The 23,955-nt window shown below is 41.5% G+C and overlaps 1 protein-coding gene across 1 annotated transcript in view; it reads right to left on the bottom strand.

The window, feature by feature from the left end:
- Positions 1–7,896: 7,896 nt before the first annotated feature.
- Positions 7,897–23,955, bottom strand: part of adcy1a (adenylate cyclase 1a) — a 196,422-nt gene continuing 180,363 nt past the window's right edge. The window contains exons 17-20 of the mRNA XM_061883768.1: positions 22,463–22,561; positions 16,170–16,281; positions 11,889–12,013; positions 7,897–9,315 (exon numbers count right to left, since the gene is read on the bottom strand). Of these exons, the coding sequence (XP_061739752.1) occupies positions 8,983–9,315; positions 11,889–12,013; positions 16,170–16,281; positions 22,463–22,561 (669 nt within the window). The 3' untranslated portion in view covers positions 7,897–8,982. The remainder of the gene's footprint in view (positions 9,316–11,888; positions 12,014–16,169; positions 16,282–22,462; positions 22,562–23,955) is intronic.

The raw sequence follows: 23,955 nt of genomic DNA, 5'->3' as shown, positions 1-23,955 counted from the left end.
GGCTTAGGATCACTTCAAAAAACCCCTGTCAGTAACTACAGTTGGTCGCTACTTCTGTAAGTGCAAGTTAAAACTTTGCTACGCAAAGCCGAAGCCATTTTATCAACAACACCCAGAAACGCCGCCGGCTTCACCGGGCCCGAGCTCATCTAAGATGGACTGGTGCAAAGTGGAAAAGTGTTCTGTGGTCTGGCGAGTCCACATTTCAAATTATTTTTGGAAACTGTGGATGTCGTATCCCCCGGACCAAAGACCAAAAGAACCATCCGGATTGTTTTAGCCGCACAGTTGAAAAAGCCAGCATCTGTGATGGTATGAGGGTGTATTAGTGCCCAAGGCATGGGTAACTTACACATCTGTGAAGGCACCATTAAAGGTCTACTAAAACCCACTACTACCAACCACGCAGTCTGATAGTTTATATATCAATGATGAAATATTAACATTGCAACACATGCCAATACGGCCGGGCTAGTTTACTAAATTGCAATTTTAAAATTCGCGCCAAAGTATCCTGCTGAAATGTCGCGGTATGATGACGCGTGCACGTGACGTCACGCATTGTAGAGGACATTTTGTTCCAGCACCGTTCCCAGCTATAAGTCGTCTGTTTTCATCGCATAATTCCACAGTATTTTGGACTTCTGTGTTGCTAAATCTTTTGCAATTTGTTCAATGAATAATGGAGACGTCAAAGAAGAAAGCTGTAGGTAGGAAGCGGTGTATTACGGCCGCCTTTAGCAACACAAACACAGCCGGTGTTTCATTGTTTACATTCCCGAAAAGATGACGGTGAAGCTTTAATATGGAACAGAGCGGTCAAGCAAACACGGTTGGATTGGACCACACACACACAAAGTACGGTGTATTATGCAGCGATCGTTTCGAAAGATCGTGATTCGAAGAGGGTCCCTTGCGAAGGGCAGAAATGGGCATCGCTACCACTCGTCGACTGGTGCTGAAGAAAGGTGCGGGGCCGACCTTCAGGTTGTACAGGTACGACCATATAATCTCACTAAAACACTATTAACACAATAAGCAGATAAGGGATTTTCCAGAATTCCATCCATCCATCCATTTTCTACCGCTTATTCTCTTTCGGGGTCACGGGGGGCGCTGGCGCCTATCTCAGCTACAATCGGGCGGAAGGCAGGGTACACCCTGGACAAGTCGCCACCTCATCGCAGGGCCAACACAGATAGACAGACAACATTCACACTCACATTCATACAGTAGGGCCAATTTAGTGTTGCCAGAATTATCCTAGTAAATTTGTCTAATAACATCTGAATCGCTGTATAGTCTTTTTTTTTTCAAGTTGTTCACTCTCACTTTCCTCATCCACGAATCTTTCAGCATCGCTCAAATTAATGGGGAAATTGTCGCTTTCTCGGTCCAGATCGCTCTCGCTGCTAGTGGTCATGATTGTAAATAATGTTCAGATATGAGGAGCTCCACAACACAAACACAGCCTGTGTTTCATTGTTTACATTCCCGAAAAGATGACGGTGAAGCTTTAATATCGAACAGAGCGGTCAAGCGAACACGGTTGGATTGGACCACACACACAATGTACGGTGTATTATGCAGCGATCATTTCGAAAGATCGTGATTCGAAGCGGGTCCCTTGCGAAGGGCAGAGATGGGCATCGCCACCACTCGTCGACTGGTGCTGAAGAAAGGTGCGGGGCCGACCTTCAGGGTGTACAGGTACGACCATATAATCTCACTAAAACACTATTAACACAATAAGCAGATAAGGGATTTTCCAGAATTATCCTAGTAAATTTGTTTAATAACATCTGAATCGCTGTATAGTCTTTTTTTTTTCTAGTTGTTCACTCTCACTTTCCTCATCCACGAATCTTTCAGCATCGCACAAATTAACGGGGAAATCGTCGCTTTCTCATGATTGTAAACAATGTTCAGATGTGAGGAGCTCCACAACCTGTGACGTCAAGCGCATATCGTCTGCTACTTCCGGTACACGCAAGGCTTTTTTATTAGCGACCAAAAGTTGCAAACTTTATCGTCGATGTTCTGTACTAAATCCTTTCAGCAAAAATATGGCAATATCGTGAAATGATCACATAGAATGGACCTGCTATCCCCGTTTGAACAAGAAAATCTAATTTCAGTAGGCCATTAATGCTGAAAGGTACAAACAGGTTTTGGAGCAACATATGTTGCCATTCAAGCAACGTTATCATGGACGCCCCTGCTTATTTCAGCAAGACAATGCCGAACCACGTGTTTTGGCTTCATAGTAAAAAAGTATGGTAACTGGACTGGCCTGCCTGTAGTCCAGACCTGTCTCCCATTGAAAATACGTGGTGCAATATGAAGCCTAAAATACCACAACAGAGACCCCGGACTGTTGAACAACTTAAGCTGTACATCAAGCAAGAATGGGAAATAATTCTACTTGAAAAGCTTAAAAAATTGGTCTCCTCAGTTCCCAAATGTTTACTGAGTGTTGTTAAAAGGTAAAAGGTGCCAACTTTTTTGCAATACGTTTCTCAATCCGAACATTAAATATCTTGTCTTTGCAGTCTATTCAAGTCAATATAAGTTGAAAAGGATTTGCAAATCATTGTATTTTGTTTTTATTTACGAAACACACAACGTGCCAACTTCACTGGTTTTGGGCTTAGTAAATAATTACAGGCATTCCACAAAGATAATCCACAATATACTGCAGTCACATATTCATCGTGCTACAGCGCGACACAAAAAAGGTTTTGATATGTTTATGAAAATAGGTTGGCACGTTAAAAATAAAATAAAAATTAACAGTTGACCACAGCAAGAGCAGGAAAGAGGACAACTCCGCGCTTGGCCAACTAGCCTGAAATATCGTCAATAGGAGAAACTTAGGAGTGGACACGGGTCAAAAAAAAACAAAAAAAAAAACACCTTACATTCAAAGAGGACCGCTACCTGTATCGAACATGCATGGCGACGACATGAGGTCCTACATGAAGTGTGTCCACTTGTTGCATGCATGTGTCAGAGCCGGTAGAGGCTCCAACCGATTAGAAGATCATTTGTATTCACGAGGAAGACATACAGAGGGATTTTTTATGAATCCTCATAAACATCCAGGTTATTCGAATACCAAAGCAGATTTTAAAAATCTAAGAATATTACAAAAATGTTACACAAATAACCACGCAAAACGTCGCTTTTGACCCATTTCCATAGAGCAGTGTTTTTCAACCATTCTGGTATACTGTGGGAAATTATGTCATTTTACATATTTGGGTTAAAAATATTTTTTGCAAACCAGTAAATATAGTCTGCGAAAAATAGGCCGTTGTTGAGTGTCTGGAGCTCGGCATGTAATACTCTTCCATACCAGTACTCCCGTCCGAAGGCAAAACCATCCATCCATCCATCATCCATCCATCCATCATCTTCCGCTTAGCCGAGGTCGGGTCGCGGGGGCAACAGCCTAAGCAGGGAAACCCAGACTTCCCTCTCCCCAGCCACTTCGTCTAGCTCTTCCCGGGGGATCCCGAGGCGTTCCCAGGCCAGCCGGGAGACATAGTCTTCCCAACGTGTCCTGGGTCTTCCCCGTGGCCTCCTACCTAGGGAGGCGTTCGGGTGGCATCCTGACCAGATGCCCGAACCACCTCATCTGGCTCCTCTCGATGTGGAGGAGCAGCGGCTTTACTTTGAGTTCCTCCCGGATGGCAGAGCTTCTCACCCTATCTCTAAGGGAGAGCCACGCCACACGGCGGAGGAAACTCATTTCGGCCGCTTGTACCCATGATCTTATCCTTTCGGTCATGACCCAAAGCTCATGACCATAGGTGAGGATGGGAACGTAGATCGACCGGTAAATTGAGAGCTTTGCCTTCCGGCTCAGCTCCTTCTTCACCACAACGGATCGGTACAACGTCCGCATTACTGAAGACGCCGCACCGATCCGCCTGTCGATCTCACGATCCACTCTTCCCCCACTCGTGAACAAGACTCCTAGGTACTTGAACTCCTCCACTTGGGGCAGGGTCTCCTCCCCAACCCGGAGATGGCACTCCAGCCTTTTCCGAAGGCAAAACCCGGTAACTCAATTTTGGTCAACACTGAGCTGATAATAATTTTGGAGTTCCTAGGTGATATGCTTTACATTAGTGTATGCGATATTGTAATTTGTTCCGTAAGTAAGCTGTTCACCGCATGGCAGCGCCTAGCAACTACCACATAACCCCGTAGGTACAACAGAAAAACCTAGTATCTCAAGGGAGCTTCCTTGTCAGTCGCCTTTGTTGTGATCCGATGGTCTGATCATCACCATATTGTTATTTTTGTTCCAATTTTATATCACTCTGCGGTTACTTAGTTCCTGTTTTGTTCGTTTCCATGGTTTCAGCTGCTACTCTCTTTTCCAGCACACCTGTCTTTACTAATCACCACCTGTTTATAAACCAGCGTTTTCCGTTCACTGATTGTCGGATCTTAGTTCGTTCACATACATCGGTTTACGACTTGTCTCTCACTCTCGTTTTCGCTAGCTCTCACGCTAAGCTTTATTTTATTCCTAGCTTTCACGCTAGTTGTTTTGTGTGTCCTTTTGTGTGCCTTTGTGCTTCGGTTTGTTTGTCCTAGCTTTCCATGCTAGCGCTTTTACTTGCCTTTTTCTATTTGTATCAGTGTTTTTGTTCAAAGCTCCTTTTGTTTAATAAATCCCTTAGTTCTTACCTTTTCGCTGTGTTCTTGCTGACGCATCCACGGAGGACCGAATCCGGCATTACAATGCCACACAAGCGTAACAGCCTTATTGTCTTTAATGAGACATTTGCACGAATGGGGGCCGACGGTCAACCGGATTATGTGATATTATGGCACGAGGGGATATTTGGAAGATTGGCCCAGGAAGTTGCAAGCACCTTCATTAAATGTATTGTTCTTGATTCTTCCCCTTTCATACTCTTTTGGGCAGATAACTGTGGAGGTCAAAATAAAAACGGGACGCTGTACAATGTGCAAACGCAGAATGGGGCCCACCCGAGATTGCGATAAAATATCTGGAGAAAGCCACACACGTTCATGAGAGCAGATTCAATCCACGGCTCAATCGGCAAGAAAATGAAAGCTCAAGAAAACATCTATACGTTTGATGACTTTGTAGGTCTTTGTAAGACAGCATCAAGATGGATTGGTTTTCCTTTGTTTTCTCAAAATCAGCTAGAAGTGAGTTACTAGGTTTTGCCTTTGGACGGGAGAGTAGGTGGCAGCAGGTAGCTAATTCCCCGGAACACGCCGTGTGAGACGGCAAGTTTTTGTCTTTGTATCTAATGCTTAAACCAAAAATAAAACAAAATGTGAGTGCCCCTAAGAAAAAGGCATTGAAGCTTAGAGATGGCAATGCAGAACAAAACTAAAACCCAACTGGCTACAAAGTAAACAAAAACAGAATGCTGGACGACAGCAAAGACTTACCGTGGAGCAAAGATGGCTTGCAGAACTTAACATGACAATCAACAATGTCCCCGCAAAGAAGGATAGAAACAAATGTTATAGTTTTGATTGCTAAAACAAAGCAGATGCGGGGAGTAGCGCTTAAGGAAGACATTAAACTGCGACAGGAAAACTCAAAATAAGTCACGGCGTGATGTGACAGGTGGTGACAGTACACCTACTTTGATGCATGGTTGGTTATGGTTTGAAGTCATATCCAACAATTGCGACAATGACTTTTTACTGTCAACTGAGTTTTATTCTTTGATGATTTCTGGGTGAAGAAGGAGCTGAGCCGGAAGGCAAAGCTTTTAATTTACCGGTCGATCTACAGCCCCATCCTCACCTATGGTCATGGGCTTTGGGTTATGACCGAAAGGACATAATCACGGGTACAAGCGGGCTGAAATAAGTTTCCTCCACAGGGTGGATGAGAATCAGAACTTCCAAGTACTAGTCTATGGTTCTTGGAGGAGGTCAGGTACCTCGGAGTCTTGTTCACGAGTGAGGGAAGAGTGGGTCGTGAGATCGACAGGCGGATCGGTGCGACGTCTTCAGTAATGTGGACGCTGTACAAGCGGGCTGATATGATTTTCCTCCGCCGGGTGGGTGAGAATCAGAACCTCAAAGTCCGAGTCTATGGTTCTTTCTCGGAAAAGGGTGGAGTGCCATTTCCGGGTTGGGGAGGAGATCTTGCCCCATGTGAAGGAGTTCAAGTACCTCGGAGTCTTGTTCACGACTGAGGGAAGAGTGGGTCGTGAGATCGACAGGCGGATCGGTGCGACGTCTTCAGTAATGTGGACGCTGTATCGATCCGTTGTGGTGGAAAAGGAGCTGAGCAGGAAGACAAAGCTTTTAATTTACCGGTCGATCTACAGTCCCATCCTCACCTATGGTCATGAGCTTTGGGTTTTTTTAATTTTCCTGAAGGAACTCTCCTGAAGGAATCAATAAAGTACTATCTATCTATCTATCTTATGACCGAAAGGACAAGATCACGGGTACAAGCGGGTTGAAATTAGTTTTCTCTGCCGGGTGGATGAGAATCAGAACCTCCAAGTACGAGTCAATGGTTTTTGTCCGTAAAAGGGTGGAGTGCCATCTCCAGGTTGGGGAGGAGACCCTACCCCATGTAGAGGAGTTCAAGTACCTCGGAGTCTTGTTCACGAGTGAGGGAAGAGTGGGTCGTGAGATCGACAGGAGGATCGGTGTGGCGTCTTCAGTAATGCAAACGCTGTTTCAAACCATTGTGGTGGAAAAGGAGCTGAGCCGGAGGGCAAAGCTTTTAATATACCGGTCGATCTACAGTCCCATCCTCACCTATGGCCATGAGCTTCGGGTTATGACCAAAAGGACAAGATCACGGGTACAAGCGGGCTGATATGAGTTTCCTCCGCCGGGTGGATGAGAATCAGAACCTCAAAGTCAGAGTCTATGTTTCTTTCCCTGAAAAGGGTAGAGTGCCATTTCCGGGTTGGGGAGGAGACCCTGCCCCATGTGGAGGAGTTCAAGTACCTCGGAGTCTTGTTCACGGCTGAGGGAAGAGTGGGTCGTGAGATCGACAGGCGGATCGGTGCGACGTCTTCAGTAATGTGGACGCTGTATCGATCCGTTGTGGTGGAAAAGGAGCTGAGCAGGTAGACAAAGCTTTTAATTTACCGTTCGATCTACAGTCCCATCCTCACCTATGGTCATGAGCTTTGGGTTATGACCGGAAAGGACAAGATAACGGGTACAAGCGGGTTGAAATGAGTTTTCTCCGGCGGGTGGATGAGAATCAGAACCTCCAAGTATGAGTCTATGGTTCTTGCCCGGAAAAGGGTGAACTGCCATTTCCGGGTTGGGGAGGAGACCCTGCCCCATGTGGAGGAGTTCAAGTACCTCGGAGTCTTCTTCACGAGTGAGGGAAGAGTGGGTCGTGAGATCGACAGGCGGATCGGTGTGGCGTCTTCAGTAATGCGAACGCTGTTTCAAACCATTGTGGTGGAAAAGGAGCTGAGCCGGAGGGCAAAGCTTTTAATTTACCGGTCGATCTACAGTCCCATCCTCACCTATGGTCATGAGCTTTGGGTTATGACTGGAAGGACAGGACCACGGGTACGAGCGGCTGAAATGAGTTTCCTCCGCCCGGTGGCGGGGCTCTCCCTTAGAGATAGGGTGAGAAGCTCTGCCATCCGGGAGGAGCTCAAAGTAAAGCCACATCAAGAGGAGCCAGAGGAGGTGGTTCGGGCATTTGGTTAGGATGCCTCCCGAATGCCTCCCTAGGGAGGTGTTTAGGGCACGTCCGACCGGTAGGAGGCCACGGGGAAGACCCAGGACACGTTGGGTAGACTATGTCTCCCGGCCGGGCCTGGAAACGCCTCGGGATCCCCCAGGAAGAGCTGGACGAAGTGGCTGGGGAGAGGAAAGTCTGGGCTTCCCTGCTTAGGCTGCCAACCTCGGATAAGCTGAAGAAGATGGATGGATGGATGGATGGATGGTCGTGTTCCTACGGATTTTTTCAATGCAAAAAAATTTGCCTTGGCTCAAAAAACGGTTGAAAAACACTGCCACAGAGAATAGGTCACACCCACATGATACGGAAAATAAGCTTTTTTTTAAAGTCATGCTTCCAGTCTGCAGAGACTTTTGTGGCTGCTGTGCACGGTCTGCCGGCTACATGGATTATGAGGTCAAAACCGGATCCGGCTGGCTACCGCATGCAAAGGTGAATATGTTGAGATAGGACACTCACGTCTTTATTGCTACACTTTGCTAAGGAAGAATCTGGAAGTCAAGCATCACAGGCAGCAAACAGCAAACGGGAAATGCAGCACTGGGTTCATGCACTTCAACAAAAAACATGTTCACCTCGTGTGCCATTGCAGGTTCACCATGAGGAGTACACTGTCCCCCAAATGTATTAAAAGGCTGTTGGAATTTGGCAAGTTTATAGCATAATTACACATTTGGCTCTATCTACTTCAAAAACTCTTGATCAGAAATGCTCCAGCGGAAGTTACATCGGAATTCCTCGATGACAAATCATCTTAAGTAAAGCAGTAAACGTTCGCTAAGGCAAAATAGCACAGTTTTGGTTCGATACCGCGAAAAAGGGGTCAGCTAATGTAGTTAAAGGAACGATTTGTGCTTTTGTCAGAGACCTGCGTGCTACACTGTCAACTGTGCGTGTGGGGACGCTGATATCGTTTATTGTGGTTGTGGATACAGGGTTAGGAGTTCCTGGACACGTCCTTGGCCTTTGATTGACTACAAAGCAAAGAAAATGAAGCATCTTGTATCCTGTTCATGACTCCCTGCCGAGTCAGACAACAAACAGGGCGAGGAACGTGGAGGGAGAGTCCAGTCCAGGACCCCTGATGCTTAGTCTCGGATGCATGCTAGGCTCAGGTCCAGGTCTCCTTTTGGACGATGTCTGTCTCTCGGACTGAGATGGCGGCGTGCAGAACATCCTCATCTTTCATCTCTTCTCTCATTGACGTACTATTTTTTAATATGTCGTCATGACGACGGTGAACGTCACACGACTGCAGTGGGGACAGAGGGCAGGTACCTAGTGGTGCTGGTGGAGGTGGTGGGTTTCGCCACGCACGGGCTCGGGGTCCTGACTGTACCGTAAGTGTTCACCGTAGGGGCGGGGCTTAACTTGGTGCGCACATTTCCGTGGGCGAAGGCGCTTGGGCGGCTTTCCGGATTGCACGCCTGCTGAAGGGGCTGAGATAGCAGACCGCAGCTTTGCCGCCGTCCTTCTAGAAAGTAAGTGAGCATCTGACCTTTACCCTTTACACTGACCTGGCCTCGACAGACCAAGTTGTAGTGGTCTGCGATGACACGATGGACATCTTCTGTCACCTGGAGAAGAAATGATGAACGTTGTCCTTTAAAGCTTTTATATACTGGATATGATCTACAGCTGGGGATTTGATCATATATATATATATATATATATATATATATGTATGTGTTCGGTCAGGAAAAAACACAGAGGCTATTTCAGCCTTTACAAGCCTGTTTTGCAATTTCCCTGCTCTTCAGGGGATTTTATACAAATAAATCACTGTATAACGGATAAATTACAGTAGCCTCGACTATACAAGTATATATGTATATACCGTATTTCCTTGAATTGCCGCCGGGTGTATAGTATGCGCCTGCCATGAATTACTGCCGGGTCAAACTCGCTTCGCAAAATAATTAGCGCATGCTTAGTATTACCGCCTGGTCTAACTCGTGACGTCACGAGTGACACTTCCCCTGTCATCATTTTCAAAATGGACGAGGCTGATTTCAATACCGGTAATTTGAAATCGCATAAAGGGAAGAAGATTAAGAGCTATTCGGTAGGATTTAGGGTCCAAGCTTACATCACACTCAAATCTTTACTGCATGCCTTTGGTAAGTGCCGGAGTGAGAAGAGGTTTTAAAATAATTAGTGCATGCTTACTTTTACCTTTGGTAAGCGTGGGAGCGAGAAGAGGTTTTAAATTAATTAGCGACGCCTTCCGCCCGATTGTAGCTGAGATAGGCGCCAGCGCCCCCCGCGACCCCGAAAGGGAATAAGCGGTAGAAAATGGATGGATGGATAGCGACCCGGCGGCAATTCAAGGAAATACGGTATATTATATATATATATATATATATATATATATATATATATATATATATATATATATATATATATATATACATACATATATATATATATATATATACATACATACATACATATATATATATATATATATATATATATATATATATATATATATATATATATATATATATATATATATATATATATATATATATATATATATACATATCTATATATATATACATATCTATATATATACATATATATATATATATATATATATATATATATATATACATATCTATATATATATACATATCTATATATATACATATATATATATATATATAGATATATATATATATATATATATGTATACATATCTATATATATATACATATATATATATATATATATATATACATACATACATACATATATATATATACATATATATATATATATATACATACATACATACATATATATATATATACATATATATATATATATGTATATATATATATACATATATATATATATATGTATATATATATATACATACATACATACATATATATATATATACATATATATATATATATATATATATATGTATATATATATATATCCATCCATCCATTTCCCACCGCTTATTCCCTTTTGGGGTCGCGGATATGATTTGCTTGAGCGACTAGGAGACCCCAAGCGTAACGAGCGGTAGAAAATGGATTGATGGATGGGCGCAAAAGGACGGACTGAAAAAATAATAATAAAAAAATATATATTTAAAAATAAATTAATAATATATATATATACATATATTATAAAAAAGATATTTTAAAAAAACAATAATAAAAAAATTATACATATATATATATTTTTTTATTACAGAGTAACACGTGGTGTAAAATGGATTGATGGATGAGCGAAAAAAGACGGATTAAAAAAATAATTATTGAAAAAATAATAATAATAATAAATCATCCAGTATCAAGCAGTAGAAAATGGATTGCTGTATGGGCGGAAAAGGATAGATAAAAAAAACTGTTATGATTAAAAAAAACAACCAAAACAAAAACCGAACAAATTGGACGCTGGCGGGCCGGAGTTTCGGGACTCCTGGTCTACAGTATGTAAGACAAAACATGCTCATGATAGATCCTTTAAATCAGACCTGGGCAAAACACGGATTTTTAGACCTTAAACACCAAATCTGTAGTCACCATCATGATGTGAGGTGTTGTTTTCAAATTACCATAAGTCTGGAACTATAGAAAGTATTCCCATGGTTGGAATCTGCGCTTTTGAGTGACATACACGTTATTACGGACATCGCTCCATGCAGACCACCACAAAGCAGACCAGCCAGCCTGAAACGCAGGTGTCAAGGACAGACGCGAAAGGAGCCTTTTACAACAAAATTCTGCAAAAAATGTTTGTTATATCAAATCGCGTTTTGTGTGATTGTACAAGATGTCAATCGAGTGGATAGTCGGAGAAGTAAAAGAAGAGGGACTTTCTTATGTTGTTGGTATTCAGTGTTTTATCTTTCATAGCAAATATTGTATTTTTTTCCTTTACAGATAATTAACAATTCTAATCCTTTAACAGGATGTCAAATGTTAGAATTACGTATTATATTTATAAATGGAACTGCAAAAAACAAGCTATGCAAATGCATTCAATACATAGGATAACAATATGGTAAAAGGATTATGCTCATGACTTGTTAACAGTGACGAGTTAAGAATTCCAGAACTAATGATGTTCCTTATATCAATCTCTACCTGGCTTGCACTAAAGTGAAAAAATGAGCTAAAATACATACCTGTATTTTCCCTTGTACACCAGTGCTGTCCATTCTGCTTGCTACATTTACTGTATTCCCCCAGATATCATACTGAGGCCTCCTGGCTCCGATGACTCCTGCAACCACTGGACCCACATTGATTCCTGAGCACAACCAAAGAATCAACACTCTCCGTGAGCTCATTTTCACAGTCAGAGGTGGATGTTTTCTCATCAAACTTTGCTTCTGGCTTATACGTTGAAATATGTAGTATTTGATATAGCCACATTTACTGATCTCTACATAAACTGTTTTGAAACAAATAAGACCCAGGTCACAAAGTTGCCATCCTCATTTTTCATACACTGTATTTTCCGGAGCATAAGCCTTTACCTTTTCCCCACGCTTTGAACCCTGCGGCTAACTAAATAAACTGTTTTGAAAGAAATAAAACCCAGGTCACAAAGTTGCCATCCTCATTTTTCATATACTGTATTTTCCGGAGCATAAGCCTTTACCTTTTCCCCACGCTTTGAACCCTGCGGCTAACTAAATAAACTGTTTTGAAACAAATAAGACCCAGGTCACAAAGTTGCCATTCTCATTTTTCATATACTGTATTTTCCGGAGCATAAGCCTTTACCTTTTCCCCAACGCTTTGAACCCTGCGGCTAACTAAATAAACTGTTTTGAAACAAATAAGACCCAGGTCACAAAGTTGCCATTCTCATTTTTCATATACTGTATTTTCCGGAGCATAAGCCTTTACCTTTTCCCCAACGCTTTGAACCCTGCGGCTAACTAAATAAACTGTTTTGAAACAAATAAGACCCAGGTCACAAAGTCGCCATTCTCATTTTTCATACACTGTATTTTCCGGAGCATAAGCCTTTACCTTTTCCCCACGCTTTGAACCCTGCGGCTAACTAAATAAACTGTTTTGAAACAAGTAAGACCCAGGTCACAAAGTTGCCATTCTCATTTTTCATACACTGTATTTTCCGGAGCATAAGCCTTAACCTTTTCCCCCACGCTTTGAACCCTGCGGCTAACTTAAGGCACTTAAGTCTTTAAAACTGTAAATTGAAAGTTTTAGAATGTATGTCCCCTCGATACGGCCAACCGATATTGACTCCTTGGTTGTTATCAAGCAGCTGATATTATCTATTTAACGGCATTCATTAAACCAACTCATACTCGATGGTACTGTAAAAGGCAATAAAAAGGAACAATTTGATTTATACAGGTTAGGAAAGTCTTTTGGAGCCAATTGTAAACAACTACAGTCGTGGTCAAAAGTTTACATACACCTGTGAAGGACATAATGTCATGGCTGTCTTGAGTTTCCAATAATTTCTACAACTCATATTTTTTGTGATAGAGTGATTGGAGCACATACTTGTTCGTCACAAAAAAAAACATTCATGAAGTTTGGTCCTTTTATGAATGTATTATGGGTCTACTGAAAATGTGACCATGTCCTTTGGCAAGTTTCACTGCAATAAGGCGCTTTTGGTAGCCATCCACAAGCTTCTGGTTGAATTTTCTTGACCACTCCTCTTGACAAAATTGGTGCAGTTCAACTAAATTTGTTGGTTTTCTGACTTGGACTTGTTTCTTCAGCATTGTCCACAGGTTTAAGTCAGGACTTTGGGAAGGCCATTCTAAAACCTTAATTTGAGCCTGATTTAGCCATTCCTTTAATACTACCACTAACATTCTTGTCGGTGTCGTGACTTGGACTTTGGTGTGGTTTGTTTTCCCAAGGTGCAAAGCGATTGGATCAGACACGACGTGAAGGTAATGACATATTTTAATCTTAACTCAAAAAAGGAACAAATGAAAGGCGCTCACAGAGGAGGTACAAGAACTTGGCTATGAAACAAAACTATTGCTACAACATAAACTATGGACATAAAACAAAACTTGCAAACTATGGCATGAATAACAAAACTTACGGGGAACGAGAAAAGAGCATGGATCATCAGCATGGAGCGAGGGTGGACTGCCTGGCAACTACAGGCTTAAATAGTGCTGTAGTGCTTGAAAACACAAAATAAAGTACTGAGACAGCAGAGTCAAACACCGGATTTAGGTCTCTCCCAAAACTCTTGGCCACAGCTGTGCAAGATTTGGAAGGCCCCTATCGAGACCTGTGATGTATGACACCAATTGATTTGTTGATTTGATGGATCAAGGTCAAATGCCAACAAAAATAAATCAGCCTAGCCGCAACCCAAGTACTGTATGTACACAATGTTTGGGAATTAAAATATTGAAATCAAGTATTCAACTGAAGCATTTTATTTGTGTGTTTGGTTCACAAACCTTTTAAGTCCTTTCTACACATCCCGTTTCCATATGAGTTGGGAAATTGTGTTGGATGTAAATACAAACAGAATACATTTTCAACCCATATTCAGTTGAATATGCTACAAAGACAACATATTTGATGTTCAAACTGATAAACATTTTTTTTGCTAATAATCATTAACTTTATAATTTGATGCCAGCAACACGTGACAAAGAAGTTGGGGAAAGGTGGCAATAAATACTGATAAAGTTGTGAAATACTCATCAAACACTTATTTGCAACATTCCACAGGTGTGCAGGCTAATTGGGAACAGGTGGGTGCCATGATTGGGTATAAAAACAGCTCCTCAAAAAATTTTCAGTCTTTCACAAGAAAGGATGGGGCGAGGTACACCCCTTTGTCCTCAACTGCGTGAGCAAATAGTCAAACAGTTTAAGAACAACGTTTCTCAAAGTGCAATTGCAAAAAAAATTTGGGATTTCAACATCAACGGTCCAAAATATCATCAAAAGGTTCAGAGACTCTGGCGACTTGTCCAGGGTGTACCCTGCCTTCCGCCCGACTGTAGCTGAGATAGACGCCAGCGCCCCCCGCGACCCCGAAAGGGAATAAGCGGTAGAAAATGAATGGATGGATGGGTTCAGAGACTCTGGAGAAATCACTCCACGTAAGCGGCATTGCTGGAAACCAACATTGAATGACCGTGACCTTCGATCCCTCAGACGGCACTGTATCAAGAACCGACATCAATCTCTAAAGGATATCACCACATGGGCTTAGGAACACTTCAGAAAACCACTGTCACTAAATACAGTTCGTCACTACATCTTTAAGTTAAAGCTCTACTATGCAAAGCGAAAGCCATTTATCAACAACATCCAGAAACGCCGCCGGCTTCTCTGGGCCCGAGATCATCTAAGATGGACTTATGCAAAGTGGAAAAGTGTTCTATGGTCTGAGGAGTCCACATTTCAAATTGTTTTTGGAAATATTCGACATTGCGTCATTTGGACCAAAGGGGAAGCGAACCATTCAGACTGTTATCGACGCAAAGTTCAAAAGCCAGCATCTGTGATGGTATGAGGGTGCATTATTGCCCATGGCATGGGTAACTATGAAGGCACCATTAATGCTGAAAGGTACATACAAGTTTTGGAACAACAAATGCTGCCGTCAAAGCGCCGTCTTTTTCATGGACGCCCCTGCTTATTTCAGCAAGACAATGCCAAGCAACATTCAGCACGTGTTACAACAGTGTGGGTTCGTAAGAAAAAGAGTGCGGGTACTTTCCTGGCCCGCCTGCAGTCCAGACAAGTCTCCCATCGAAAATGTGTGGCGCATTATGAAGCGTAAAATACCACAGCGGAGATCCCGGACTGTTGAACGACTGACGCTCCACATAAAACAAGAATGGGAAAGAATTCCACGATCAAAGCTTCAACAAATAGTTTCCTCAGTTCCCAAACGTTGTTAAAAGAAAATGTGATGTAACACAGTGGTGAACATGCCCTTTCCCAACTACTTTGGCACATGTTGCAGCCAGGAAATTCTAATTTAATTATTATTTGCAAAAAAAAAAAAAAAGTTTAGGAGTTTGAACATCAAATATCTTGTCTTTGTAGTGCATTCAATTGAATATGGGTTGAAAATGATTTGCAAATCATTGTATTCCGTTTATATTTACATCTAACACAATTTCCCAAGTCATATGGAAACGGGGTTTGTACACGGAGCCGCACAGCCTGGGGACCGGATGGCAATGTATAAACCGTGTTATGCTGGGACCGAACAAGAGCTTCTGTCGCAAGCTCCTCACAGGATACCCAACACAATGGAACCCAAAACTTCACGTCTCGCTGTGACGAGTTTCCTGGAGGGAAAGCGCTCTCTCTGATGCATTTCCGAGCAAACTTACTCGCAATCAGTGTCAATAGTGCACAGTGCAATAGGTCAGGGGTATTTATGGACTGTACTGTAGGTGTGTAGTGATTGTGTTCCCACTCACCTACTCTCAGGACAAAGTCATTGTAAGACTGGTAGTTGATGACATCCAGGACGTCAAACATCTCAATGGCAAAATCTGACACGGTGCAGACGTGTGATGTGATGGACTTTGCCTGGAAAACATCAAATGCATACTGCTGTTGACATACAACGAACAAACAGATACCCTTTTATCACAGTGTGCACTGGATTATAAGTCGCATTACCGATGAATGGCCTATTTTTTATCTTTTATAGGGATTATAGGGCGTATTAAAGAAGTCATATTATTTAAATTTTTTTCTAAATGGAAAACACTTCTTGTGGTCTACATAACATGTAATGGTAGTTCTTTGGTCAAAATTTTGCATGGATTATGTTTTACAGATCATCTTCAAGCCACTTTCAGACAGTCGCTTCCGGATGCGGCGTTTTGTGGGTGGTCTTATTTTATTACGTGGCTCACCTTCGGCAGCGTCTTCTCCCCGTCATCTTTGTTGTAGCGGTGTAGCACTTTTATTCTTTGGCTTTTAACAGTACGTGAGTTGTGTGGTCCTCTGTCGTCCTCTGTGTTTTTTATACACTTTGATTTCTATTTTACTGTTTTAATTGATTTTACCCTTTAAAATTGTTTTTAATCATATTTGTTTTTATATCTATTTTTTATATTGATTTTATATTTATTTTTTGTTTTTATTCAGTCATTGGTGGAGCATAATATTGTTTTTTAATATTGTTTTTAACATGGCTGTGCAGCACTTTGGAAACGTTATTGTTGTTTAAATGTGCTATATCAATAAAGTGGATTGGATTGGTGTAGCGTGCAAGGACGGGAGTGAAAGGAGTGTCAAAAGATGGAACTAACTGTTTTAATGACATTCAGACTTTACTTAAATCAATAACGGAGCAGCATCTCCTAATCCAGAAACAACCACACCGGAAATGTGTCCCGTGAAAAAACGTGCGACCGAAACTCTAATAACTAAAGTTCCTAGGGTGAATAATGTAAACTCACTACACCGGTATGTTTTAGCGCTTTCATGGCAAATTTAGGATTGAATAGCATTGAATATATCTTTATTGTCATTGTACATTGTATGCAAAAAAACTAATTTAGTGCAAATTCATAACACATACAAACATAAGAACATAGATAATTAAAGCTGCAAGCAGCGTTGGTCGGGTCCGCCTTTGGCTGCTGCCCCCGAGACCCACGGCCGTATAAGCGGTAGAAGACGCCTTGGAGCCACTATTTTGAGAATCTAATGCATTGTGAAAGTAATGCAGTTGTTGTATTGAAGTGAAAATATCAAACTTCCTGTTGATTTTTGCTAAAGTATGTTGATTATTAAAATGTAGGTGTAAGTAAGACCTACATAGTGTTTTTTGTTTCATGTCTCTGACATTCCTACCGGAAGTTACAAGCAGTTTTGTCTGTGTTTTCTTCCTAGGAGCAGTTTGTCCGTGTTGTATTCTTAGGGGGGCGGTAGAGCGCAATTTTGAGTTTTGAGGTTAGGTTTTTCCATCAGATCGCAATTTTTGCCAGATTTGATGTGTGTGTCAAGTTTGGTGAGTTTAGAAGCATTTTAAGGGGGTCAAATAACAGCTCAAAGAGGCAAAAATGACATTTTTTAGGAGACTTTGCACAGGGGTTCTTTGAAGGCGCGTAAAATCAAAACCTGAGAACTTATCAAAACTCTGTTCTATACTTTTAATCAGAAGGGTTCAATCCCTCTTCTGTGCGAGTTTGAAGCCAAAACAACAAACGAGCTCAGAGGAGATAATGTTTGAAGAAAGGTGACCGGTTTTTACAAAACTTTTGTTTTGAAGGGGGGATTGCAAACTTCCTGTTGATTTTTGTTGGGGGTTGTCAATCTATGAAATGTAGGCCTAAGCGAGACCTACATAGAGGTTGTTGTTTCATGTCTCTCCGACATTCTTACCGGAAGTTACAAGCAATTTTATCTGTGTTTTCTTCCAAGGAGCAGTTTTTTCAGTGTTTTATTCAAAAATAGCGCTAGAGCGCAATTTTGAGTTTTGGGGTTTGGTTTTTTCATTAGATTGCAATATTCGCCATTCCTTATGTGCGAGCCAAGTTTGGTGACTTTTGAAGCATTTTAAAGGGGTCAAATTACAGCGCAAAGAGGCAAAAATTTTATTTTTTGCAACATTTTTATTTTGAAGGGGTTTTTGCCAACTTCCTGTAGATTTTTGCTGAAAGAAGTGAGTGTATGAAAATTGGGCCTAAGTCAGACCTACATATGAGTTTTTGTTTCATGTCGCTATGACATTCCTAACAGAAGTTACATGCAGTTTTGTCTGTAATTTTTTCCTAGGGGGCGCTAGAGCGCAATTTTCATTTTGGGGGATTGGTTGCTTAATATGTTGGGAAGGTTTGCTATACCGACGAGTGTGTCAAATTTGGTGAGTTTTGAAGCATGTTAAGGGGGTCAAATTACAGCGTGTAGGTGCGGAATAATAATAAAACATAGCAGTTTCAATAGGGTCCTTGGCCCATGGCAAAGGACTCCTCAGGAGTCCTTTGCCATGGGCAGGGCGGACCCTAAATAGATAAAAATACCAAGCATACAGCTCACATTCACAGTCATTATTGTTATCTTGTGTTCAGCGACACTATTGCTCTCGGGTAAAAAGTGTTTTTAAAACGGTTTGTCCGGCATTTTATTGTCCTGTATCTCCTGCCTGAGGGCATCAGTTCAAAAAGTTGATGTCCAGGGTGAGATGGGTCCTTTATGATGTTTTGGGCCTTTTTGAGGCACCTGGCACTGTACAGTTCTTCTCGGGAGGGGAGAGAGCAGCCAGTGATCTTCATGGCAGTTTTTATGACCCTCTGAAGTGCATTTCTCTCTGCCACCGTGCAGCTGGCACGTCATACACACATGCAGCATGTCAGCACACTCTATTCAGCAGCGATAGAAGGACACAAGCAGTTTTTGAGCCAGGTTGTTCTTTTTGAAGAGTCTCAGAAAGTAAAGTCTTTGCTGTGCCTTTTTGATGGTCACTGAGGTGTTCATACTCCACGACAGGTCTTCCTCGATCTGGATGCCTAGGAACCTGAAGTTAGAGACCCTTTCCACATAGTCCCCATTGATGTACAGTGGTTGGATGTTTATTGATTTTTTTCTTCCGGAAATCTATGATCAACTCCTTCGTCTTGGTGGTGTTAAGGACCAGGTTGTTTTCCCTGCACCAACCAGTCAGTATTTAAGCTGACCTGTTCTTGTTTGTTTATTCATGGTGTGCACTTCTGCCCCATCGCCTTTTGCTACACTTTTTGGACTTATTAAATGTTCCCTTTCTGTAATTCTACCTTGCCTCCCGTCTCTGATCTTGATCAAATCCTAACACTTAATCTTGAATTCAGTTTGTCCCGATATATTAGTCACACAGTGAAATAGGACTTAACTTTTTAACTTTACATTGACACTTCACTCAACCCAATGGCAAATGGGCACGATAGCCAATTAACTTATGTGCATAAACAGTGCATAGCTCATAGTAATTACATACAATCTTAATAATAATAGATGCAAACACTGATATGTTTGGACTGTGCATCAATGTAGCGATTTTAGTTTAGTTCTTTATTTTCGAATATATCACGTCAAAAGTGTCTTCAGAGACAAGATACAGGGTCAAGAAGCCTTGTGTTGCATCGCGTTTGGGAAGACACTGACCTTGGGTTAGCAAGGGTCTGCAAAAGGAACAGCGTTGAAACACATGTTCCGAAATTTAGAAAAAAAATTGTTAATGTTAGTATTATTATCAAAATGTATATTTGGACTACGCAAGACCTCAAGCTACGGCCTGACAGTGTTTTCCAGTTGATAATTCCGAGATAACTATTTTGAAGGCACATATTTCTGAGAAGAAATGTAGGCTAAAGCAATTTTTCTTCAGAGTGTTCAAAATCTTAAGTGTCCGTGTCAGTAGCACTTAGACAAATTCAGACTGTTGGGAGAAACTGTCAGAGGGTTTTGTAAAAAGGGCCTGAAGCCAATGATTGTTCATGTGAGCGTTGCCATTCCCTATCATAGTTTTTCTTCCTTTGCAATCATGTCCGTCTTCTTTTAAACTATGGACTGTCCATCCATCCATTCATCCATCCATTCATTCATCTATGGACGAATGGATGGATACAACTTGAACAGAAGGGATATACTGTATATAAGAATATAATCAATACAAGAGTACAATTAGAGTTATACGGTATATTGGTATCAGTATAGTACCACGATACTAATGATTTATTTGGTTCTATACCACCTCTAAAAAGTGCAATCTACTAATAAAAGTATCAATCAATCAAAAAAAAAGTATCAATACCGGTCCAACCCTTCCCCCCCGTCATCGTCAAGTTGTGACATTGCAGGCTTTACGAGCAGACGAGCATGTTCGTCAGCGCACAATCACAGAGTACTGACAAGCAGACACAGTGTGTGGACAGAAAAGGGAGAACAGACGCATTTTGTCATGATCTGTGGTCTGGATCATGTTTTTGTTATTTTCTGTTATTTTTAAGACTTCATTAGTTCCTGTTTTTGTGCATACTTGTTTGTTTTAGTTTCCATGACGACTTGTGATTTTCACCTACCTCTTGCGTTGGGACGGCGCACCTGTTTCCAATCAAGAGACTATTTAAACCGCCTTAACAGTCAGTCGGCCAAGCGTCATTACTGGTAGTTTCATACATTACCATAGTTCATGCTGTTTGTTTGCTTCATGCCTTGCCAAGTAAGTCTCAGTTATTTCATGCCACAGTTTGCTGAGGTTGATGTCTATAGTTTCATGTCCTAAGTTTTTTTGCCTTAGCTTCCGCGTGCGATAGTCACGCTTGCCTTCGGGTAGTTTTCTGTTTTTGCACCTTTTTGTAGTTGGAATAATAAATATGTTCCTACCTGCTACCCTTGTCAGGAGAAGTCCGTTTGCATCCCGGGAGAACAACCTTCGCAGTAAGTTGCGAAAACCCCCTCGTCATGCAACGTATACTCCGGAGCGATTTATAATCCGAAAAATACGGTATATGTTCTCACGCAGTTGCTATTAGCTGCGGGCATTACACAACAGGCTCTTCCCACTCCTTCTTGTCTCCTTCTCACAGACAGCAAGCATACAAACTTACACACGTCACATATGTATACGCCCTCACGGAGCAGAGAGGTAGCAGACTGGGTAACATTAGCTGTGATGCTATCGAAGCAGTGGGAGTGGTAATACGAGAGAAAGTGTCAGAGTTTGTTGTAGACGAACCCCAAGATGCAGAGATGGAGGCAGGCATGGAGTGAGAAAACATGATTTAATTTAAATAATAGAACAAGAACAAACAAAAGGGTACAAAGTAAGGGAGCTAGCATGGGAGCTAGAAAACAAAAAGGAACTTAGCATGGAAGCTATCAAGAATCAAGCAGGAAACAGAAGTCGTACATTTAATATAAAAACAAACTTGGAAGCAGGGAACAAAAGGCAGTGAGCTAAAAACCGCAATTAAACATAGCTTACCGCTACGCTGCATAGACAGGACAAGATAAGATACGACACGACAGGTAGCAACGACAAGAGCGACATTGACATGACAATAATCCAGCAACTGACTGGAGGACAAAAACAAACTCAAATAGAAGTGGGCTTATTGACACCAGGTGTGGCCAGGTGCCAATAACAGCACACAGGGAAAAAAAAAAAACAGGAAAGAGACAAAATAAGAGTGCTCACAGGAACTAAAAACAGGAAATACTAAACACACACACAGGAAAAACTAAAACACACAAACTGTCAGTGGCAAGCCTGACAGAAAGAAGGCGCGAATGAAGGAAAAATTAATTCCCAAGAAAAAACAGCAGGGGGTCCATCGTCTGGCGGTGGATCGGCTTCAATCGGGACGATGTCAAATAGACAACTTTAATTTGTGAAGTGTGGGGCACACCTGTTGCTACCAAAAGTAGCATTACTGCTAACATGTAGCGTCATTTGAAAAGTCACCTGCTAATAACTTTAATAAATACAGTTTTGGTGAATCGACTTAGTTGTGATTTCCCTCTCTGCATAAAAGTTTAAAATGAGCATATATTAATGCAGTATGAAGAAGAATGTTTTAAAGTAGACACATAGAATCATCATACTGCTGTCATTATATGTATCGAGTGTTAATTCAAGGCTAAGGCAAAATATCGAGATGCATATCGTGTATCGCGATATGGCCTAAAAATATCGAGATATTAGAAAAAAGGCCATATCGCCCAGCCCTACGAGCACGTACAGATTTTTATACAGTACAATGTTCATGTTTGTCCGTACCTTCGAGTCAGTTGTTGGTACGAGTCCTACAGCCGCCATGTATGTACTGCCAATAGTCTTGATTTTCTCAATATCCCTGTAGCACTCTTTGTCCATCAGCTAGAAAGGAAGACATAATGGGGTAAAGCACAAAGAAAACTGCATATTTTTGCATATTAAAACCATGTTGTCGAAACCTGAAGCTGTTGTATGTTCTAGTGCAGGGGTCGGGAACCTTTTTAGCTGAGAGAGCCATACAAGCCAAATATTTTAAAAAGTATTTCCGTGAGAGCCATATCATATTTTTTTCAAGACTGAATACAATTATTATTCTATCTTATTTCAATTATTGTGCAGAAATATGGGTAAATACATATCATAGCAACATAATGCCTTTATTTCACAGAAAAGAGCAATTCGTATCATTTTTAAAGTACAATATAGAGACATGCACCTGGGGATAGGTTGATTGGCAACACTAAATTGGCCCTAGTGTGTGAATGTGAGTGTGAATGTTGTCTGTCTATCTGTGTTGGCCCTGCGATGAGGTGGCGACTTGTCCAGGGTGTACCCCGCCTTCCGCCTGATTGTAGCTGAGATAGGCGCCAGCACCCCCCGCGACCCCAAAAGGGAATAAGCGGTAGAAAATGGATGGATGGATGGAATATAGAGACCACACAAAACCACTCTTCATTAGGTCAAGATTACTAAAACTAAAAGACATTGTAGAATTGAGTACTCTATTAATGATGTTCGGAGCGAGAAATAAAATTCTTCCGAAGCACATACAAAAGTAATGTGTTCACATCCGAAGATGAGAACCACAGAAGGCCGTGTGACTTTAAACATCCAAGAGTGCGAACAAATTTGAAACAATTGTGCTTGTCTGTTGTTGGTTTGAAAGCATGGAATTCTCTAAACAAGGACTTAAAAAGCTGTAAGAATATCTGTGGTAAACTGAATTTTTCATGTTTTTCTGTGTTGGTTTGCACATCATGTTTTACTCTCGCTCTCGCCCACAGTCTGGAGTGCAGGTGACGCTGGACAATCGTGCACACCTGAAAGCTGATTAGGTGGTCTATTTAGTCTGGGTGCCGACGGCCTGTCAGTGCCGGAACTTTGTATTCCACTGCAAGTTCTCTCGCATGTGTCTTGGCCTCCTACAAACTCACAGTCTTTCTAGTCTGTCTTGTGCTCCTCTCAGGTTTGCTTATTTATATCTTAGCCTTGTCTAGCGTCTTTAGTTAACATTTTGTTTCTTTGTTTTACTTCGTGTTTTGAAGTAAGTTATCCTAGCTTCGTCTAGCGTTTTCTGTTCAATTTTCGATTGTTTGATATAGTTATTTATTCATGGTGTGTTTTGTATTTCCACCATCGCTTTTTGTTTTTGGCTACGTTCCACTTCCACCTAAATAAAGGAAGAATTTAACTATATCAAACTAAGTCTCTGCATCCTTGGGATCCACTCTCCAATTTTCGTAACAATATCTTTGTTTTTAAAAACAGTTATAAAA

This window comes from Nerophis ophidion, linkage group LG22, assembly GCF_033978795.1.
Source record: "Nerophis ophidion isolate RoL-2023_Sa linkage group LG22, RoL_Noph_v1.0, whole genome shotgun sequence".
In the NCBI taxonomy this organism is placed as follows: Eukaryota; Metazoa; Chordata; class Actinopteri; order Syngnathiformes; family Syngnathidae; genus Nerophis; species Nerophis ophidion.
This window is presented reverse-complemented; position numbering and strand designations above follow the sequence as displayed.